Here is an 18603-nt window from a genome sequence, read left to right as displayed (position 1 = left end):
GCCCCGCCCCGCCGGCCCCGCCCCGCCCCGCCGGCCCCGCCCCGCCTACCCCGCCTCCAGCACCAACTGCGGCCCTTCCGGCGCGCTCCTGCAGCGCGGCGTCGGGGTTCGCTCTCGCCCGCTGCGGCCGCGTGCGTCATAGATGTGCGCGTGGCGTCACGCGCTACGTCCTTACCCTGGGCGGGAACAGCAAAATGGCGCCAGAACTAGTGGCGGGCTGAGGACGCTGGCTCCCCTCGAAGACGGCCCTGCGGTCCCCGGGCCGCCCCGGCCCCTTCCGGACATGGAGGACGTGGAGGCGCGCTTCGCCCATCTACTGCAGCCCATCCGCGACCTCACTAAGAACTGGGAGGTGGACGTGGCGGCCCAGCTGGGAGAATATCTAGAGGAGGTGAGTGCCGTCCCGGGGAGTGGCGCGGGGCGGGGCGGCGGGCGGGGGGCTGCTGGGCGGCCCCGCCCCGCCTCCTCGTCTGTGTCCGTCTGGCGCTGTCCTCAGGCTCGTTTCTTTTTTTCCAAATCCATCTCTGCCTCTGGAAGTCATCCCTTATTAAATTAGCCTGGAGTTGTCATCACAGGTCGCTACCTGTTCCAGAGCCGTGAAATGGATTTCATGGGTGGTGACAAGCATTTTTCTGTAATGTAACAGAATAGACTAGAATTTATGTGCGTGTTTGGGTATTTGAGACAGCTGGATCACGGTGAAAGAGAGTTTCTTATCTTGGGTTCTGAAACCAGTTTCAAGCTACTGTCATGTTCTACTCGTCAGCATTTGGTCTTTATTTACTTGACAGCCGAGTCTAGTCCTTGTTAATGTGCTGTCTGCTCCATTTCTGTACTTCGCTTTCACATTGCAGCTCACTTGGACTGCGATCAACAGTGACGTCTATCCTGGCAAATTCAAGGGACGCTAGAAGTGTCACCTTATTCAGTTCAGCAGCATTTGTTGGACTGACCACTCCTTTTTGGATACAGGTTTATGTGCTCTGATTTTTTCTCCCCATGTTATTTGCTTACTATTTCTTTGCTATCCAATCTCTTAAGTGTTTAGCTTCTCTGGGCAGGGCCTGGGCCATCTTCTGTATCTCCCTTAAATAATCTCACTTGTTTCCCTGATCTTAAATATCACCTGTATGAGGACAACTCTCAGATTTATGTCTTCATCCCAGATCTTTTTTCTTTCTTTTTTTTTTTCTTTTTAGACAGCACGAGGTGGGGGGAAAAGCAGAGGGGGAGAGAGAAAGAGAAAGAGAAAGAATGTTAGGCAGGCTCCACACTCAGCATGGAGCCTGACTTTTTCCTCAGTCACAAGACCCTGGGATTATGCCATGAGATGCTCAACCAACTGAGCCCTCCCTGGCCCCCCAGCAGATCTTTTTTTCTGAATTTATTTTGTACATCCAGCTGCTTACCTTTGACATTCCTCTTAGACAGTCCACAGAAGCATCTCAGTTTTGTTTTGTTTTTTTAATGTTTACTTATTTTGAGAGCAGGGTAGGGGCAGAGAGAGAGGGAGAGAGAACCCAAGCAGGCTCTGTGCTGTCGGCACAGAGCACCATTTGGGGCTCAAACTCAGGAACTGGGAGATCGTGACCTGAACTGAAACTGAGAGTCAGACACTTAGCCACCCAGGTGCCCCAAGCATCTCAGATTTAATACATTAAAGTGGAGCTTTAGATTTTTTTGCCCTAATCTTGGTCTTCCTGATCTTGCTAAATAGCACTACTGTTCAACAAAAGGTGAGAACTAAAAGCTGTTTTAGTGAAACTCGGTGAATTCTGTCAGTGGCACCACCAGAATTTCCCTTGAATTCATCTGTTTTCTACCTGGCTCAGATTCATGTAAAACCTTCCTTCCTAGGCTCTGTAACAGCTTTTTTTGGCCCCATCCGATTCACGCTCCATCCAGTAGCAAGTGTGACTGCAGTGGCGCCTCAGAGGCTTCTGTGCTAAAGCGCAAACCTCCTTTTCCGAATCTGGCCTTGCTGACTGTTGTAGCCTCATCTTGAGCTCCTCTCCACCTGTTCTTTAGAGCCAATCAACCTACAACACTGGGGCTTATTTATTTATTTTTAAGTTTATTTATTTAATTTGAGATAGAGAACCAGCAGGGAAGGGGCAGAGAGAGAGGGCCACTGAGGATCCGAAGCAGGCTCTGTGCTAACAGCAGACACTCAACCGACTGAGCCAGCCAGGTGCCCTCCCCCCCTTTTTTTTTTAATAAGGAACTTTATTTATTTTATTATTATTTTTTAGTTATCTCTACACCAAACCTGGGCTCAGTCTCAGGACCCTGAGATCAGGAGTTGCATGCTCTACCGACTGAGCCAGCCGGGTGCCCCTGGAGCTCATTCCTGACTGAGGGTCTTTGTATTTTCTGTTCCCACTGGGGAATATTCTTCACCCATTTATTTTTATGATTAACCACCTCTTATCCTCTATGTCTCAGGTTAAACGTCAGGTGAGCAGCCTGTTTAAGATAGTTGTCACAGTACTTTATGTTCTTTAGGATGTTTATCACAAGCTCTTCTTTAACTTGTTCACTTGTTTAACTCTGCTAGGGCAGGAACCATGTGTATACTCTGTTCCCTTTGCATAATAATAATAGAATGCCCAGCATATAGTAGGGGGCATAGAATAAGTGTTTGTTGGATGAATACTTGATCTACTGATCTACCTTCTCTGCTTGGACACCTGGACTGCTGAGAAAATGCAGAGAATTGTGCTGGGTGGGGCTGCTGTGAATTCAGGTTTCCACATTGGTCAGGGTGCCTGGGGATGCTTGGTAGATCTACTTCCTGGCTTGGTCAGCTCCCTTCCTGCTTTTGTTTGCTGTTCCAGACCTTCTCTGCCCTTTAAAGTCCTGATTCCCTGCTTCTTGTTTTGTCTTTCTCCTCCTTTCCTTTTCCATGCAGCTACCAGAAAGTTCTTTTTTTTTTTTTTTTTTTTTTTAAACACATCTTATCACGTTGCTACTCTCGCAGAGCACCATTTGGGGCTCGAACTCAGGAACTGGGAGATCATGACCTGAACTGAAACTGAGAGTCGGACACTTAACTGACTGAGCCACCCATGCTCTTTCCTCCATTTATTTTTTTGTTTGTTGTTGTTGAGTGTCTGCTGTATGCCAAGAATCATGTGAAATCCTAAGAAAATAGTGGCAAGCAAACAGTAGTCCCTACTTCACCCTTGTAGGAGAACAGATCCTGAGGAAGTAACGACATAGGGTTGTTGGAACAGGTATTAGTTCTACAGGGAGGTTAAGAGATAGGCTCACGGTCCTAATAGGTGGCAGAGCAGAGGCCACTGTCCTTGTCACTGTGTCTTTGTGCAATCACAAACATGAGAGGTTCAAAAGAAAAGTTGAGGGCTCCACGAAGAGTTTATGTGGGGGACTGAACTTTGGGATGAAAGGAGTTGCCTACTCCAAATGAGCTGAAGAATGTTCCACGTGGAGAGAAGATAGGTTCCGAGGTTGTGAGGTGGGAAAGTGCTTGGCTCCATGGGGGACCTGGAGAGGTAGCCCTGTGTGACTGCCGTGCAGCGAGCAGGGGAGGGTGGGTAGCTGCAGAGGGAAGCTGGTCAGCCTGCGAGGCTCTGTTTGCGATTTGGGTTTTTTCCCTGAGAGTGACAGAAAGCCATTAGGGTTCTGAGTGGAGTGAGGTAATTCTGCCTTGTGTCTGCAGACAAGCGCTGGCTTGTCGAGAGTAGGCTGGAAGGGAGTGAAGGCGGGGGGAGAGCCCAGTTAGTGCCGAGGGCCGGGCAAGAGGTGGGGCCGGCTGAGCAAGAGCCACAGCCACTGTGGAGAGGAGCAGACAGTTTAGTCGAAGTGGAGCATGGAATTGGCAGGGAACTTGGCATAGGTTGAATGGGGAAAATGAGAGAAGACAGGAAGGAGCTGAGACTTGCAGGTTTTTGGACGGGTGGTTTGGGGGGGGGGATATCGAGTTCAGTGTGGGCCCGTCTGATACAGATTTTGGTTAAGACATCCAAATAGTGTTTGAAGAAGGCAGCTGGACATATGGATTTAGGCTTAGATGGGAGGTTCAATCTGGAGCATGCATTTGGGAGTTGTTAGAAAGTGGATGGAGTGTGAGGTCCTGGGAGTGGGTGAGCCAGCCTAGGCTGAGAAGAAGAGGGCCCGGGTGGCCCGGCTACCCTCTGCTTCATAGTCCCTCCTTTCAGGGAAAGCCCTTCACTTATTTCCAGAATGTTTGCACTCTGTCAGACTCTCATGTTTCACTGACCTGAAAAACTCCCTCTATCCTTCAGGAACTGGTAGAGGTGGTCCCTGGGTGGTGTCCTCCTAGACGCCCTCTCCATAGTGTCTAACGTCTGACCTTGCTCCCCAACACGCCCTGTGCTTTGGACATGTTTTCCTAAATAGTGGACTCCCGGGTCAGCTAACTGCCTTTGTGGGAGTGGTTGCTCTTCCTAAAAGGCCTCTCCTTTCATCTGCCTGGGGAGTGTGTCTTTCAGGCTTAGCTCTGATGTCAGCACTTGGTTCGTTCATGAGACATTTACCGGACACCAGCGTCAGGCCGTGAGGTAAAGGCTGCAGTTGCCCTACAGGGAGGGAGAAGTCCCTGGCGTCCGAGCCAGGCGTCCGAGCCACACTGCTGGGTTCACACGGGGCACAGCTGGGGGCAGGTGTCCTAGGCACGTGGAAAGCAAAGGCAGAACTTGAAAAAACATGTTGGGCTTCAAAGTGCTGTTTGCTGAGAGACGTGCAGGAGAGGGGCCAGGTTCTGGGGAGCCCCGGCTTCAGCATGGAGAGAAAAAGTTTGGGGACATTTGGCTGCGTTGGGGTTGCTCTAAGCACAGTCCCGCAGCTTAGGGGAGAGTGTTGCCGCAGATGGGTCTGGGACTTGTTGGCATGTGGTCCGTGGACACTGACATTCAAGGGGTGATAGGAGCTGGGGCTCGGGAGGTTAGGGGTTGCAGAGGAAGGAGGGGGACTCACTTGTAAGTGTTTCCTTAGTTTCTGCTCAAAGCATTGAGGCCCAGAGTTTTGTCTCTGTCTTCCCCACCCCTGAGGTTCCCCTTTCCTTCTCGCAGGGTGAGGGATCTTCCCGCCCGATTCTGTCTCCAACTTGTGCCTTGACTTAGATGGGCTCAGTGCGGAGCGTCTCCAGGGAGAGACTCCCGTGCAGCTCTGGCCGTTTGTGGCTGATACACTCCAGGGGCTTTCCTTTTCTAAACTAGTAGGTCTGAGAGGTTGCAGGAGGTAGGAGAAATCACAAAGGCCCGCCTCCTCGCTCCAAGCAGAGCCACAGTGCCGGGAGGAGGCAGGGGCGCTGGGTGAGCTCTTGGGGAGAAGCGTACCCAGGTTTCGGCTTCCCAACGCCCTGGTGTTGTGTTTTGCAGCTGGACCAGATCTGCATTTCTTTTGATGAAGGAAAAACCACCATGAACTTCATTGAGGCAGCGCTGCTGATCCAGGGCTCTGCCTGTGTCTACAGTAAGAAGGTGGGCCCATCTGGCTGCTGCTCTTGCCATTGCAGCGTCTGGTGGCACTGAGCCTGACAGTCTTGCTGGGGCGGATGGCAGGCTCACCCCTGTCTCTTACCTTCCTTGCCAGCACCTCCTGTGTCCCTCTTCCTCAGCACCTTTTAATACATACAGCTTGGATTTATGATTGAACAATTATAACTGAGGAACAGTCTTGGATTTATAACTGCAGGGCCTGCTGCTAATGCTAAACATCTGGTGGTATACAGGAGAGCCCCACGCAGCAAAGAATGATCCAGTCCAAACTGTCAGTAGTCCAATCGTCCAGAACCCCATGTAGAATAAGAGGAAAAGCAGGATGAAGCGAGCATCCTGAGAAAACCAGTGTTTAGGAGGTGCCCACAAGAAGGAAAAGTGAGAGAAAGGTAAACCAAGACAGTGTCCCGGAAGACAGAGCAGTAGAGAATTTTAAGGGGGAAGAAAGAAGACCGTAAGACCCAAAATGTTGAGTTCAGTGAATTGACCCACACCGGAAAGGTTTTCAGGTGTCCAGTGGGTATCCTGGAAGGTCACCAGGGGTTTTAGGGAGAGAAGGACCAGACTGTGGGGTGGGGAGAGGTGTGGAGACATGGCGTGACCCCTTTGGGGGAGAGGTCACTGGAAGGGGGGACCGAGGAAAGCAGCAGTCCTCCGTTCAGGCTGTGGTCCATCTCATGCCCAGCTCCTGGACACCACCTGCACTGGTGAAATCAGAACTGGGCAGGGGGCGGGTATCAGTGACAGCCAGCGCTGAAGGGTGGGGGTGGGGCGGCGGATGCAACAGAATCCCAGAAGAGATAGTTGAGGAATGGGTCAGGACCAGGGATTGACAAGCCTGCCTTGAAAAAAAGAAAAGGCACCTCATCTCAGGATTCTGGAGGAGGAAGTCAGTATTGATGCACAGAAGTTGGACACAGGCATTTGGGGAGCTCCCTCCAAGGGCTCCAGTTTTCCTAATGGAGAATATAAGTCAGCTGTTAAGAATCAGCTACTACGTAGGAAATTTGGTGAAAGTTCACAATGCTTGCTGAGGGGAATGCAAACGACAGACTGACAGAAGGCACAGACGGTCCGCGCACCTTGCTGTCTGCAGGGGCATGTTTGTGCCCTTTTCCTCCAGCAGTGCGTAGCCATCCCCTAGGGGGGAGCAAGGAAGAGTGCTCAGAATTGAGCGGACTCAGAATTGGCGGTGTAGTGGGTGGGAGAAAGACAAAAGGTAAGAGTTCAGAACTGTGTTCAGGAACTTGATAATGGGGTCCAAACTAGAGAAGGGCAGTGAGCCATCTACATTCAGTTCTAATGCACAGGACACGGATTTATCTCTGGGCACCATAAGTCATTAAGACAGTTTAAGATTTCGCTGGTTACGTCAGATTCCTACATCCTGTATTTGTCCTGAGAAGGAATGTCTGCAAGTGACTTTGAAAGCATAAAACGTGAGGTGACAGACGGAGAGAAGTGTGGTAAAGCAAGTGTAGTGAAACGTTGGCGAAGTCTGGGAGGTGGGGGGGAGTGCGAGCTCTAGACGAGCACTGCCCAGCAGGACTTCCTGAAATGATGGACATGGTCTGTGACCTGTGCTGTCAAAGACGGTAAGTACTTGCCACACGTGACGACGGAGGCCTTGAAAGGTGGCCGGCGTGACTGAGCAATTCTGAGTTTTACTTGCAGTTAACTTGAATTTAAAATTGGTTGACTCACACGTGGCTAGTGGCAGTGAGAATCATGCATCCCTGGGTACAAATCCCAGACCTACCCCTGATCCAGGCGACTTTCTCTTGGTTTATTCTATAAAACGGGAACAGCAGTGACACCTAATTCAGACAGACTAGACGGGAAGAAGCACGAACACGATCCTGTATGTGAACAAACACTTGAAACGGGTAGTGCTTATTGGTCCTAATAAATGGGGCCCCTGTGATGAGGGGGCACCACCTCTTGTGCTCACCATTGTGTCCAGTGTCTAGTGCAGAGCCCCGTACATAAGAGAAGCGCAATGAACGTTTGTTGCATCAAAAAAAAAAAAAAAAAAAAAAAAAGCAGGGCCAAGAAGAGGGGTTGCGTGTGCTCTGGGGTGGTGTCATCCCAGAGGGAAAGACCCAGAGGTGGTACACACACGCCCTGCTGGTCAGCCTCTCGGAAATCCTGACCGTTACCCTGTGACGGGGCAGGCAGGGACTCACGGGCTTCCGGAGATGGGGCGGTGGTGGCCCGAGCCTGCGGGCGGGGCGGGAAGGAGCTGCTGTGGGTGTCGGGCAGGAGCAGCAGGGCGATGGGCCGGGGGGCCTCACGCAGGCCGGCGTGCAGGGACTGAAGACGGTCAGAGCTGGGTGACGACGGCCGTTGCTGTGGCTGCATGCAGCGTGGGGACGGAGGACGAGGAGAGAACCACAACCGATAAGACGTGCTCGTTTGATTGGAGAGGCCACTCTAGCAGCCACGTGGGCGGGACTTGTGCCGGAGGGTTTCGAGGGGACGGTGGGCTTCTCTGTGCACACGCTCGTCTCTGCGTCTCTGGTAGGCTGCTCCTTTCCGCGTCCTCACCGTCTGCTTCTGGTCACAGGTGGAGTACCTGTACTCGCTGGTCTACCAGGCTCTCGATTTCATCTCTGGCAAGAAGTGAGTACTGGTGGTCTGAGCCAGCAGGTGGAGGCCTGAGTGTCTGCCCTGCCTGCAGCCTCCCAGACACCCATGCACTGATTCTCCCTCAGGCGGGCCAAGCAGCTGTCCTCAGTGCGGGAACAGGGGGCGGATGGGGACGCCAGTTCCGAGGCCCCCCAGGAGGCCGACGACCAGGTGAGATCTATCGGGTGCGTGGCCACTGCCTGCTGTGCGCTTGCCAGGCGCTGCTCCTGAGCTGTGTCTCCCCACAGTTCCTGTCGCTAGATGACCTCCCTGACTCCCGTGCTAATGTGGATCTGAGGAACGACCTGCCTCCCCGTGTGAGTCCCCCTCCCTCTGTGGGGCTGCCTTTAGCTGATGGGGGTGTTGGAAGGTGTCCTCCTGTACGGTTTCCCACATGGAGCCCGTGGGGCCTGTGGCTCACCCACCCTTGGCCTCCACGCAGGAGATCCTCATCGTCCCTCTCCTGCCCATGGCCCTTGTGGCCCCTGATGAGATGGAGAAGAATGTTAGCCCCCTGTACAGGTACTGGCCTCAGCTTGTCTGAGGGGAATCAGATAAGGGGAGAGGGCTGCTTGGGAAGGGTCTCCGCAGTGGCTGTGTTTCTGCCAGCACAGCTGTCAGGGGGAGGTCCTGGCCAGCCGGAAGGATTTTAGGATGAACACATGCACCGCCCACCCCAGAGGAGCCTTCATGTTGGAGCCGGTGGGCATACCCCCAACGGAGACACTGCTGCCAAGGAACCAGAAGGGTGAGGGCTTGGATGTGGGGGCTGGGTGGGAAGGAAGGGACTTCTGGGCTGGACCCCTTGTCAGGTCCCCTGTGCCTGCCAGCTCTGGTCCTGCCTCCCTCCCCGGGTGCCTGCTGTGAGGATAGGTCTGCCAGGCCACATCCCCTCTGCCCCCTCTTTGCCCATAGCTGGCTCGGCCCCGGCGTGCCCGAGTCCTGAGACGGGTCTCTGCTCTCCTTCCCCTGCCCTGGCTCTGCTGGGCCCCTGGGAGGGGCCTCCTGGAGGGAGGGGCTGGGCTGACCCTGTCCAGTCCCCCATCTTTCGCAGAGGCTGAGGGGGCTGAGGAGCAGCCAATGGAAGTCTGTGTGTGCAGTTCCGTCCCTGCGCTCAGCGCCTCCCAGGAGCCAGGTGAGAAGAGAGCACCACGGTGGACTTGCGGGGTTGGGGTGGGGAGATGGGGCTCTGCATGGGGCCATGCTCCGCCGCCCCAGGGGTGAGGTGTGGGGAGCAACGAAGCCTGGCTTCTTTGCACCTGGACCTGGGCCTCCCTCCCCACCTTGGCCTCACCGTGCTGTCTGGGTCTCGTGACTGCCCTCTGGCCGTTCTTGGGCCTGTGAGGTTTGGACCTCGCCCTGGGCACACATGGATGGCAGCCTTTCAGGAGGAAAATTGGTAAAACGAGCCAAATGAAACCGTGGCATGGCGAGAGGCGTGGCCGCACCACTCCGGGTCTAATGAGTGGGGCTGAGTGAGGGAATCGGCCTTGCAGGCTCTCCGGGGTGTTGGCCAAGGCCAGCCTCCCATCTGCTGTCTGGCCTTGGGCTTCTCGGGGCTGACCGGTCTCTTGCTCCCCTGCCCAGGTACCTCTCCGGAAGGCCCGCTGCCTGGAGGTGGGGATGAGGATGAGGACGCAGATGGGGCAGTGGAGCTCCCTGAGCCCATGGCCCCCGCCGTCCCTCCAGAGCCCCAGGAGGCCAGGAGCCCGCAGCAGGTGGGGGCCCTGCGAGGCCTGCGAAGGCCCCACACTCCGGTGGGATAGGTGGGCCCGGGGGCTTTGCCTCTGGTCCTTGCACCCAGCCCTTTCGGGTGGTGCCTTCTACATCTTTCCTCTTTCCGATCAGAATAGCTGCTGCTCCTTAGAGAGGTGGCCTAGGGTTCAAGGGTCTGAGCCCCGTGGTCATGCCACCTAGGATGGCAGCTGGTCTCCCAGGCTGACTCCTGAGATCAGGCTGGTGGGAGGGGATGGGCTTTGGAGGCTGTCCCTGCCCCTTCCACCCCCGAGGGTTGGCTTTGTGTTCCTGCCTGGAGCTCCAAAATCTTTTTATTAGAACAAAAATCCTGATACATACAGGAAAAACGTTAATGTTTGTTAATTTTGATTGGTACATACATGGATGTTTATTGCAGTCTTTTTTTTCTTTTTTGGTATTTTTTAAAGGAAAAAAACAGTACCCCATTTTACTAGTTTACTAGTTTGTGTGTTCTAAAATTTTTCCTAGAGTGTTTGTTTTCCTTAAGAGGGTCCTTCTGCAGGGTTCTTGATGTCCGACCCTAGAGCAGACTACGGGGGTGCCCCAGCCTTGGGTGGAGGAGGGGAGAGGCATCCCTGGGGCTGTTTCTTTGCAGAGTGCTGCCCAGCCCAGCAGGTGTGTGCTGCGGGAGCGGCGGGAGCCTATGTCCCTGCTGAAGGTGAGGGTTAGTGGGGCTCAGACCCTCCCCGGCAAGGAGGATGTGCTTTGGGGCTCTGCTGCCCGCCCCTCACCCCTGCTAGCTTTCAGAGCTCCGGATGCCTGGGCTCCTAGCTGGAGGCCCTTTGTGCTGGCTCTCTTTTGCAAGGAATCTTGCCCCAGAAATCGAATCCCCTCTTCTGCTGCTCTGGGGAACCTCTCTCTCTGGTGGGTCACCCTTGGGTCCTGGATTGAATGTGGCCAGCCCTTCTCTGTGTCTGGACTTCCGGGGGGAAGATGTACATCCCCTGCTCCCACCCCAGGGTCTGCTTGTACTCTTTGCTCAGGAGACCCCAGACCCCTGGCAGAGCCTGGACCCCTTTGACTCCCTGGACGCCAAGCCCTTCAAGAAAGGTAATTGGGTGGAGGGACACCTTCACTCGGGCACCTGTGGCTGGGTTCTCCGGAGCACTAGTGGTAGATGAGGGTGGGGGCTGTGCTGCCTAGTGCGGTCTGCACTTGCTCCTCGGGCTTGTGGGTGCCATCATCCGCCCCAGGGCCTTTAGTTGTGCACTGAGACGTAGCCATTTGCCCCCAGGTAGGCCCTACTCTGTGCCCCCCTGTGTGGAGGAGGTTCCAGGACAGAAGCGCAAGAGGAAGGGTGTCGCCAAGCTGCAGGACTTCCACCAGTGGTACCTGGCTGCTTGTGAGTGGGTGTGGTGGGGCCGGGCCAGGGCAGGAGGGTCCGCGTGCAGCTCATGGGGACTTGGCTCGGTTCCTACTGACCAAATTCTCTCGAAGATGCCGAGCACGCTGACAGCAGGAGGCCCCGGCGAAAGGGCCCGTCCTTTGCAGGTGAGGTCAGGGTCATGTGTGCACTCTGCTGAGTGCCTGCCTCCCCTCGGCCTGGGGGCACCCAAGGCTCTAGGTGGACTGGGGAGGGGGGCTGGGCAGGGCGTGGGAGCCCCTCTTACAAGGGCTTTGTGTGTAGACATGGAAGTCCTGTACTGGAAGCACGTGAAGGAGCAGCTGGAGACCCTCCGGAAGCTGCAGAGGAGGGAGGCAAGTACTGGCCACTGTCTGGAGCCCACGTGGTCCCAGGTGGGAGACAGCAGTGTGCCTCATAGATGCTGTCTGCACACAGATGGCGGAGCGGTGGCTGCCGAGGCCTGAGGAGGGGCTGTGGCCTGTGGAAGAGGACCGCCTGGAGGATTCCCTGGAGGATCTGGGGGCGGCAGGTGGGAGCCTACTGGGATGGGCCGGGGTGGGGGCTCAGCATCCGCTGCCGGCCAACCTGCCTCCTCCTGGGCTTCTCTGTCTGCCAGCAGATGACTTTCTAGAGCCTGAGGAGTATGCAGAGCCTCAGGAGGCAAAGCGTGGGGAAGCCGCAGACCTGGGTAGGTCTGAGAGTGAGCTGCTGGCCGGGGCGGCCGCTCCGGGCCCCTGAGGACAGTGGAAGGGGAAGGGGTGTGGCCCGTGGCCACAGAAGCTCATAGCTGCCCCTTTCCCAGAAACAGAGGCCGTGCCGGCATCCCTGAGCTATGAGGAGCTGGTCCGCAGGAATGTGGTAGGTCCCAGTCAGAGCAGGTCGGGGCGCTGGGTGCGGGGCTCCTGCACAGAAGGTGGCAGCTCCCGGTCCCACCCTAGGAGCTCTTCATCGCCACGTCTCAGAAGTTTGTGCAGGAGACGGAGCTGAGTGAGCGCATCAGGCACTGGGAGGACACCATCCAGCCGCTGCTCCAGGAGCAGGTGAGGGAGGGGTTGGGCCAAGCGCTGACTGACAGCTAGGGACTCCCCTGCCGCCTGCCTGGGTTTTGCCCCGGGATCTTGCCCCTCTTTCTTGCAGGAACAGCACGTGCCCTTTGACATCCACACCTATGGGGACCAGGTGGTCTCAGGGTTCAGCCAGCTCAACCAGTGGCGTCCCTTTGCGGAGCTAGTAGCTGGCCAACCTGCCTTCGAGGTGTGTCGCTCCATGTTGGCCTCCCTGCAGCTGGTGAGTGGCCTGGGGAGCCTGGGAGGGAAGCGGTCCCCGACTCTCCTGACACCTTATCCCTGTAGGCCAACGACCACACAGTGGAGATCACCCAGCAGCCGGGGCTGGAGGCAGCTGTGGACACCATGTCCCTGAGACTACTCACCCACCAGCGGGCCCACAAGCGCTTCCAGACTTACGCTGCCCCCTCCATGGCCCAGCCTTGAGTGGGGAGCCTTGACGCTGACGGGTGGGCTCTGGAGCTCCGTCCCCCGTGGGTGCTGGGCATCGCGTCTGCTCACTCGACCCTTGTTTCCTGGCTGGCCCAGCCCAATAAAATGGTGTTGCCATCCCACTTAGTCTTAAAAAACACCCCTGCGCTATGCAGGCAAAGGGCTGCGCTTCCCTGCCGTGGCCTCCTGGGGCCACCGACGACGCAGACCACAGGCACACAGCTCCATCACACTCTCTTTAATGACCTGGTTCAGTGCAGGACGCTGCGGAAGGCAGCCATGTGGCGCCTCACGCTGTCTGCGATCTGCTCTGCTGATCTGGCCCGGCTGTAGTAGTCCGTGAAGAGGCCGTCAGGGCTGAGCAGGTAGATGGCAACGGAGTGGTCCACGATGTAATCCTGGTCCTCGTCCTTGGGGCCCGCGCTGTAGTACACGCGGTAGCTGCGGCTCACTTGGGCCACCTGGTCAGCAGAACCGGTCAGGCCCAGCAACCGTGGGTGGAAGTCCTGTACGTAGCGGGCCATGGCTGCGACAGTGTCCCGCTCGGGGTCCACAGTAATGAAGACAGGCTGCACCGGGGGCAGGCCGGGCTCAGCCTCCAGCTGCCGTACCACCTGCACCAACTTCTCCAGCTCGTCTGGGCAGATGTCGGGGCAGTGAGTGAACCCAAAGTACATCAGCACCCACTGACCCCGGAAGTCAGCTTTGCAGCGAGCCCGTCCCTGGTGGTCCAGCAGGCTGAAGTCCCCCTGGCCCACAGCCGCCCGGCGCAGGGCCTCTGTCCGCTGTTGCTGCCGCCGCTGCTCCTTCTCAGCCCTGGCAGCCAGCCAGGCCCCACCCAGCCCAGCCCCAAACAAGGCGGTGATCAACAGCCTAGTTCCAAGCCCAGGGCCCTGGGGCCGGCTCTGCCTGCCTGTGTCTCCAGGGCCCTGCCTTGACAGGAGCCGGCACCTCACGTGTCCGGCCTTGCCTCCCGGGGTCCAAACGAGGGCTGGGGGCTTCAGATGAGAGAGCCTGTGCCAAGCCTTGGGTGCCAGAACCAGCAGCAGCATGGACCTGACGCTCCTAGGAAAGAGCACAGGTGTCAGGAGCCTGCGGTTGCCTCCGCCTCCTGGGTCAGCCCCCGTTGGCTCGGGGGAGACTTGCCACCATCTGAAGGACCAAGGCTGCACGGCAGCTCACAGCTGCTCACCTAGTGCTCAGGACTGCCTCACCTATGAAAGGTGTTCTCAGATGCCCATGCTTGTCACTCCTGTCCTTTGGCTGGAGAGGCTCAGTCTGTCTCCTCCCACCCCGGTCCTGTGCCTGCAGCTCTATGGCCCGGGGAAGCACTCCACACCTCACGGGGTCAGCTGATGGGAAGCATTCCAAGTGCATGCCTTGCCTGGGCTCCTGAGCATGTGTGTCGTTTTGCAATAAACCCATTTCTTGAAAGGAGGTGGCCGAGTCTCTGCCTTTAACCCCCAAAGATGGGCTCCTCCCGCCCTCCTGCGGGCTGCCAGCCTTTCACCACTTTAACTCTGTGCCCCCTCCCCCCCGCGCTCAGCAGCAGCCCTGTGCACCCATGCCGGTCCGCCCACAAGGAGCCCGGGCAAGTACCCACCGACGCCGCTCCAGGCCGAGCTTTCCTGGTGCTCTCACCCCGAGAGGAATGAGGTTTCCACTGGTCACGAGCGTCCCCACCCCCCTTCACAGCCAGGATCCTGACACCAACTTCGGTGTCCGCCGTGTCCTTCTCACAGGAGCCCCTGGAAATTTGCTAAGTGGGGGCCTTAAGACTCCCCCTCACCTGTTCGTTCAGCTGCTGAGAAGACCCTCCCGAGGATTCCCAGACTTCTGGTCTCCGCCCACTTCCGGATGGTTCCTGGGGTTGCGCTCTGGGCTGGATGACCTTTGGCACGTCCCACAGCCTCTCTCCACCAGCTTCCTTCTTTACATACGCGCTCTAAGCAGTGCACGCGATGTGCCTGGCAAGCGAAGGCAGCCTGTGGCCTTCCTGGGCCCCTTTTTTCTGGGAGCCCCACCTCCAGGGCGCCCTCCCGGACGCGCACCTGTAAGGTCAGAAAGCTGGACACCGAGCCACACACCGAGCACGACCCAGTCTCCTCGGAACCCGGCGTAAGTACCGCGACTCAGGGGACAGCCCCGCTCTGCCAGAGCTCGTCACCGCTGTAGACTCAACCACGCTGCACTAGCGGAGTCGACAGATTCCTGCGCTACCGGTGCGCTCAACGCCAGCGCGCACGCTCATGGGCATGGCGCACGCGCAGACAAGCGTGAACGTCCCCGCTCCCCAGGCCCTGCTTCTCTGCGCGCGTGCGCAAAAGGTGGCGGGCCCAGCGCAGAGTTGGGCGGGGCGTCTCCCTGGCTCCGCCCCTTCGCGCTCCGTCCCGCGGCGGCCCGGCTTCCCTCGGAGCCACTTCCCCCACTTCCTCTCGGTCTCGCCGGCCTTCCTGCGGTTTCGCCGCGGCCGTCTGTTCCGCAGTGTGTCGATCGGCGTGCGCGGGCGGCGGCGGGAAGAGGTCGGCAAAGGACGAGGGGGTGGCGAAGGGCGCGCGGTCCGAGGGCACGACGATCCCTGCAGGGCCAGCCTCCGGCCCACGCCGACCTACAGTTCAGCTTCCACTCCCGCCGGAGTGGATGCCTCGCGTGGCTGCGCCCGGATGAGTTGCGCGGTGCCGGCCGGAGGCGGGGGGCCAGGGGTGAGAATCCGGGCTCGGGGAAGGAAAGGGGATGGGAACTCGGAGAAGGGAAGGGGCCTGGGTTGGTGGGGAGGGACGGAGGTCTCCCGGCGCCCACTGTCCACGGGCACGTGCAGCTCCTCCTCCGGGCGCGGGGGTCCGGGAGCATAGGCCTGGAGCCAGGCCCAGGTCCAGGCTCTGCTCCCGGGCATCCACTCGAAGCGCCCCTGGGCCGGGCGGTCCTCCAGCTCCCAAGAGGCACATGGGACCAGACTGCCAGAGTCATGGAGGGGAAGTTGAGCTCACGTTAGAAGACCTACCCAAACAGGCCACAGCCACACTGGGATTCCCATAGGACACACGAACTCCAGCAGGCACAGGTGCTCCCCAGGACTCTTGGCAGCTGCTGGGTGTGACTAGGGAATACTTCAAGTCCACCACTGGAGGGGATGGGCTGTCCACCATCTTCTGAGGATGGAGGGGGTGGTGACGCAGAGGGGTCTGGAGCTTTTTCGGAGATGTGGCGTGTGAGAAGTGAGATGATTCATTTTCAGAAACACCAAATAAAAGTTGTGCTGTCTACTTAAGAATAGGTTTATAACCTATTGAGAATATGTATGAACCTCCCCCCGCCCCCCCCCCTCCCGCGCCGGAGTCCCAAACCCTTAGGCACTTCACTTCCTGGTTCTTCCCCTCTCCTTTTGCGGCCTTATTTTCTTGGGCTTTGCAGTTAGCATGCACCAAAGAACTGAAGTCTGCCTCACCTCAGGGAATGTACATTTGTTCCAACCAGACTACTTTGTGCCTTCCGTGGGCAGAGGCGACCTCTGGGGAAGGCTGTAACCTCTGTAGTACTCACCAATGAAGAACAAGGGGAGGGACTTCACGCTAGGAGATAAATTGCCTGCTGTAACCGCCCTGAGTGTGCCTGTCCCTTAGACACCGCTCTTGCAAGAACGTTGATTAGAGCCTGGCTTCACTGTGCTCTGAGTCTCCGTGTCCTTCCTTCGAGTGGGTCGGTGGGCTTATTTCTCACAGGGGTATACTGACTCTTGGGTCAGTCATGAGGGTTTACAGACCCTGAATGTTGAGGATCAAGTCCCCTGTTGTACCTGCAACGGGCTTGGTGGGTTGTGCATCAGTCAGGTCACCTTTCTGAGTTGGTGGTCAGGGATCGTGTGATGGTACGCCGACCCTGGGGTCTATTCAGATCACCAGTGATTGGGGGAAGTCTCATGGTCTCCTGATGAGAGGACCCTGACTGTGTGGGTCAGAGGTCAGGGGTCTTTAACATGCAGGAAGTAGACCTGGAGTCTGAGGTCAGGTTACCTGTGATGACTAGCAGGGTGTCGATGGAGACTGACACTCACTCTGGCTTCATACAGGAGTCTGTCCACAGGAACCAGCTTCTTGCCCTGACCCATAGGACTGCGCCCACTCCCTCCAGCAGCCCTTACATCCGGCCAGACTACGCTGCATCAGGACTTCCAGGGACCCCCTTCACTGACCCTGATCATGGATTCATCAGCAACCATGACAGGTGTCCAAGACCATGACCAGAAACTTCTGAACAATTCTGGTAATTCCTCATTAATGACTGGTCTGACCCATCAGGTATAATGACCAATGTCCTGTGGCCCATTAAGGATTGATCAGAGAGCCCAATGGTGGTTATTATCAAGTCCCTATTAATGACTCCAATCAAGGTTTCACTGATGATGTGACCAAAGTTCAATGACCATCAGTGACCCATAAATAACTTTGATCAATATCCTCATTAGTGACCCTGATTAATGACCTATCAGTGATTCTTCAGAGATTCTGGCCAATATTACCATCAAGAACCTAGATCAATGACCAGTGGCCCACCTGTACCTGCTCTTAACTCTGGATGAGGGTGAATCCAGGAATAGACTCCAGTTTATTGGCGGGGCTTCCTCCCTGGCCCCACCCCTCCCTGCCCCACCAGGGTACCTCAAACCACATCCGTTGGTCATTGGTACCTGCTGGGCAGGGATGCTGAGTACACCTGCACACCTACTCCTCCTCTACCTCCACCATTCTCTCTCACTTTCCCTGGTTAGGGCTTCAGCTGGAGTTAAGCATTTAGTAAGTAGTTGTATGTGCAGCTGGTGGAGAGGGAATGGAAAAGAAATTGTTTTGATTTGGTATGGGGAGTGACAAGGAGGAGGCTAGTACCTACCCCTAGGAGCACAAGTCTGGGGAACCAAGAGAGAGGAGTACCCAGCTCTTCCCTTGGGAGTCCTGAGTGGGGTACCCAAGGGGGAGCTGGAGAACTTGGTCCTGTTATGGGGGGCTGATGGGGTGGGGGGAACCTAAATTCCATCCTGGGGGTGAGAAGCCTGGACCCCATCTTTGGGGGACTTTGTCTAGGTCAGGCTTGAAGTTGGAGATTGCCTGTATGCTGCTAACTGACCTCTTTGAGGTCAGACGTTCTGGTCTGGAGAGGAGGCATCTTCTAACCTTGTAGCCTGTAGCCAGCCGGGTAGGTACCAGGTCCAGGCTGACCTTGTCACCCACTCCCCTTGTAGAATTTTGTTTATGAGTTGCGGGCAGAAGGCCTCTGGCAGCTCCAGCTGCTGCCCAGACTTGGCCGGGGCCTGGGTCAGCACCACTTTCTTCTTCAGATCTATGCCTCCCAGTGGCATGGCCACTAGCACGGCTTCTAGGCATGGAATACGGTGGGATGTAGCCATCACGGGGGTGGGGGGGGGTGTTCTCACAGCGGTGGGTTATCTTGAGGTCACTGACAGTGCTGGGGCACTGTCCCCAGGACAGTTGTGGCGTCCCCAGGGGAAAGCGGTCTCGGGCTGACCTCAGGGTTAGGGGTGCCCAGAAGTTCCCACGCACCGATTTTCGCGCCCTGCGCACTCCCCTCCACAGCGCACACGAAGCCCCGCAGGTCCCCCTAGCTCAGGGGGTTTTCGTCTCTCTTCAGGCGGGTCAGACCCGGGAGTTGCTTGAGCTCCCTCCCCCTGAAAGGTCACCAGGCGCCCCTGGGCCGCGGGTCCCTAGGACGCCATCGCTCCGAGCCTGCGGGGTGCGAGACCGCCGGAACCTGCGGCCGCCCTGTGTCCGGGTCTCTGCAGCAGGTGCACCTGTCCCGACCCTGATCCCGGTCTCTCCCTCTCATGTCCGCCCCCTCTGTACCGTGTCTGTGGTGGTGCTCGTGTGCGTGTCTCCGTGTC

The 18603-nt window shown here is 57.0% G+C and overlaps 3 protein-coding genes across 5 annotated transcripts; 2 read left to right on the top strand and 1 right to left on the bottom strand.

The window, feature by feature from the left end:
* Positions 1-160: 160 nt before the first annotated feature.
* Positions 161-12835, top strand: NCAPH2 (non-SMC condensin II complex subunit H2). Of its 3 annotated transcripts, none has more exons than XM_040490455.1 (20): positions 161-391; positions 5364-5465; positions 8050-8105; positions 8198-8282; positions 8360-8428; positions 8554-8633; positions 8726-8859; positions 9166-9246; positions 9699-9829; positions 10465-10527; positions 10853-10919; positions 11104-11211; positions 11307-11360; positions 11497-11567; positions 11650-11743; positions 11834-11902; positions 12020-12072; positions 12153-12254; positions 12352-12501; positions 12567-12835. In XM_040490455.1, the coding sequence occupies exons 1-20, from the start codon at positions 284-286 to the stop codon at positions 12705-12707; spliced, it is 1818 nt and encodes a 605-aa protein (XP_040346389.1). In that variant the 5' UTR covers positions 161-283; the 3' UTR covers positions 12708-12835. The 3 variants fall into 3 exon arrangements, with proteins under 3 accessions (XP_040346389.1, XP_040346388.1, XP_040346390.1); XM_040490454.1 differs by having other exon boundaries at positions 12017-12072; XM_040490456.1 differs by lacking the exon at positions 10465-10527 and having other exon boundaries at positions 12017-12072.
* A 101-nt stretch (positions 12836-12936) lies between these two features.
* Positions 12937-14932, bottom strand: SCO2 (synthesis of cytochrome C oxidase 2). Its single transcript, XM_040490457.1, has 2 exons — positions 14503-14932; positions 12937-13778 (listed from the first exon to the last, which is right to left on the bottom strand). Exon 2 carries the CDS (start codon positions 13763-13765, stop codon positions 12965-12967), a length of 801 nt encoding a protein of 266 aa, XP_040346391.1. The 5' UTR covers positions 13766-13778; positions 14503-14932; the 3' UTR covers positions 12937-12964.
* Positions 14933-14938: 6 nt separating this feature from the next.
* Positions 14939-17171, top strand: LOC121040108 (uncharacterized). The gene is made up of 2 exons (XM_040490458.1): positions 14939-15415; positions 16780-17171. The coding sequence occupies exons 1-2, from the start codon at positions 14963-14965 to the stop codon at positions 16948-16950; spliced, it is 624 nt and encodes a 207-aa protein (XP_040346392.1). The 5' UTR covers positions 14939-14962; the 3' UTR covers positions 16951-17171.
* Positions 17172-18603: the final 1432 nt, after the last annotated feature.

Source organism: Herpailurus yagouaroundi, unplaced genomic scaffold, assembly GCF_014898765.1.
Source record: "Herpailurus yagouaroundi ecotype Mexico unplaced genomic scaffold, PumYag 182, whole genome shotgun sequence".
Classification (NCBI taxonomy): domain Eukaryota; kingdom Metazoa; phylum Chordata; class Mammalia; order Carnivora; family Felidae; genus Herpailurus; species Herpailurus yagouaroundi.
The sequence above is the reverse complement of the archived record's forward strand: the minus strand, read 5'-3'. Positions and strand labels throughout refer to the sequence as shown.

Excerpts from the sequence above, each read along its gene's own strand:
- NCAPH2 (XM_040490454.1), top strand. The coding sequence starts at position 284 with ATGGAGGACGTGGAGGCGCGCTTCGCCCATCTACTGCAGCCCATCCGC. Across the intron at positions 392-5,363 it reads TGGGAGAATATCTAGAGGAG|CTGGACCAGATCTGCATTTC; the intron begins GTGAGTGCCGTC and ends TGTGTTTTGCAG. Across the intron at positions 10,920-11,103 it reads CGCCAAGCCCTTCAAGAAAG|GTAGGCCCTACTCTGTGCCC; the intron begins GTAATTGGGTGG and ends ATTTGCCCCCAG.
- SCO2 (XM_040490457.1), bottom strand. The coding sequence starts at position 13,765 with ATGCTGCTGCTGGTTCTGGCACCCAAGGCTTGGCACAGGCTCTCTCAT.
- LOC121040108 (XM_040490458.1), top strand. The coding sequence starts at position 14,963 with ATGGGCATGGCGCACGCGCAGACAAGCGTGAACGTCCCCGCTCCCCAG. Across the intron at positions 15,416-16,779 it reads CCGGAGGCGGGGGGCCAGGG|GAGTCTGTCCACAGGAACCA; the intron begins GTGAGAATCCGG and ends GGCTTCATACAG.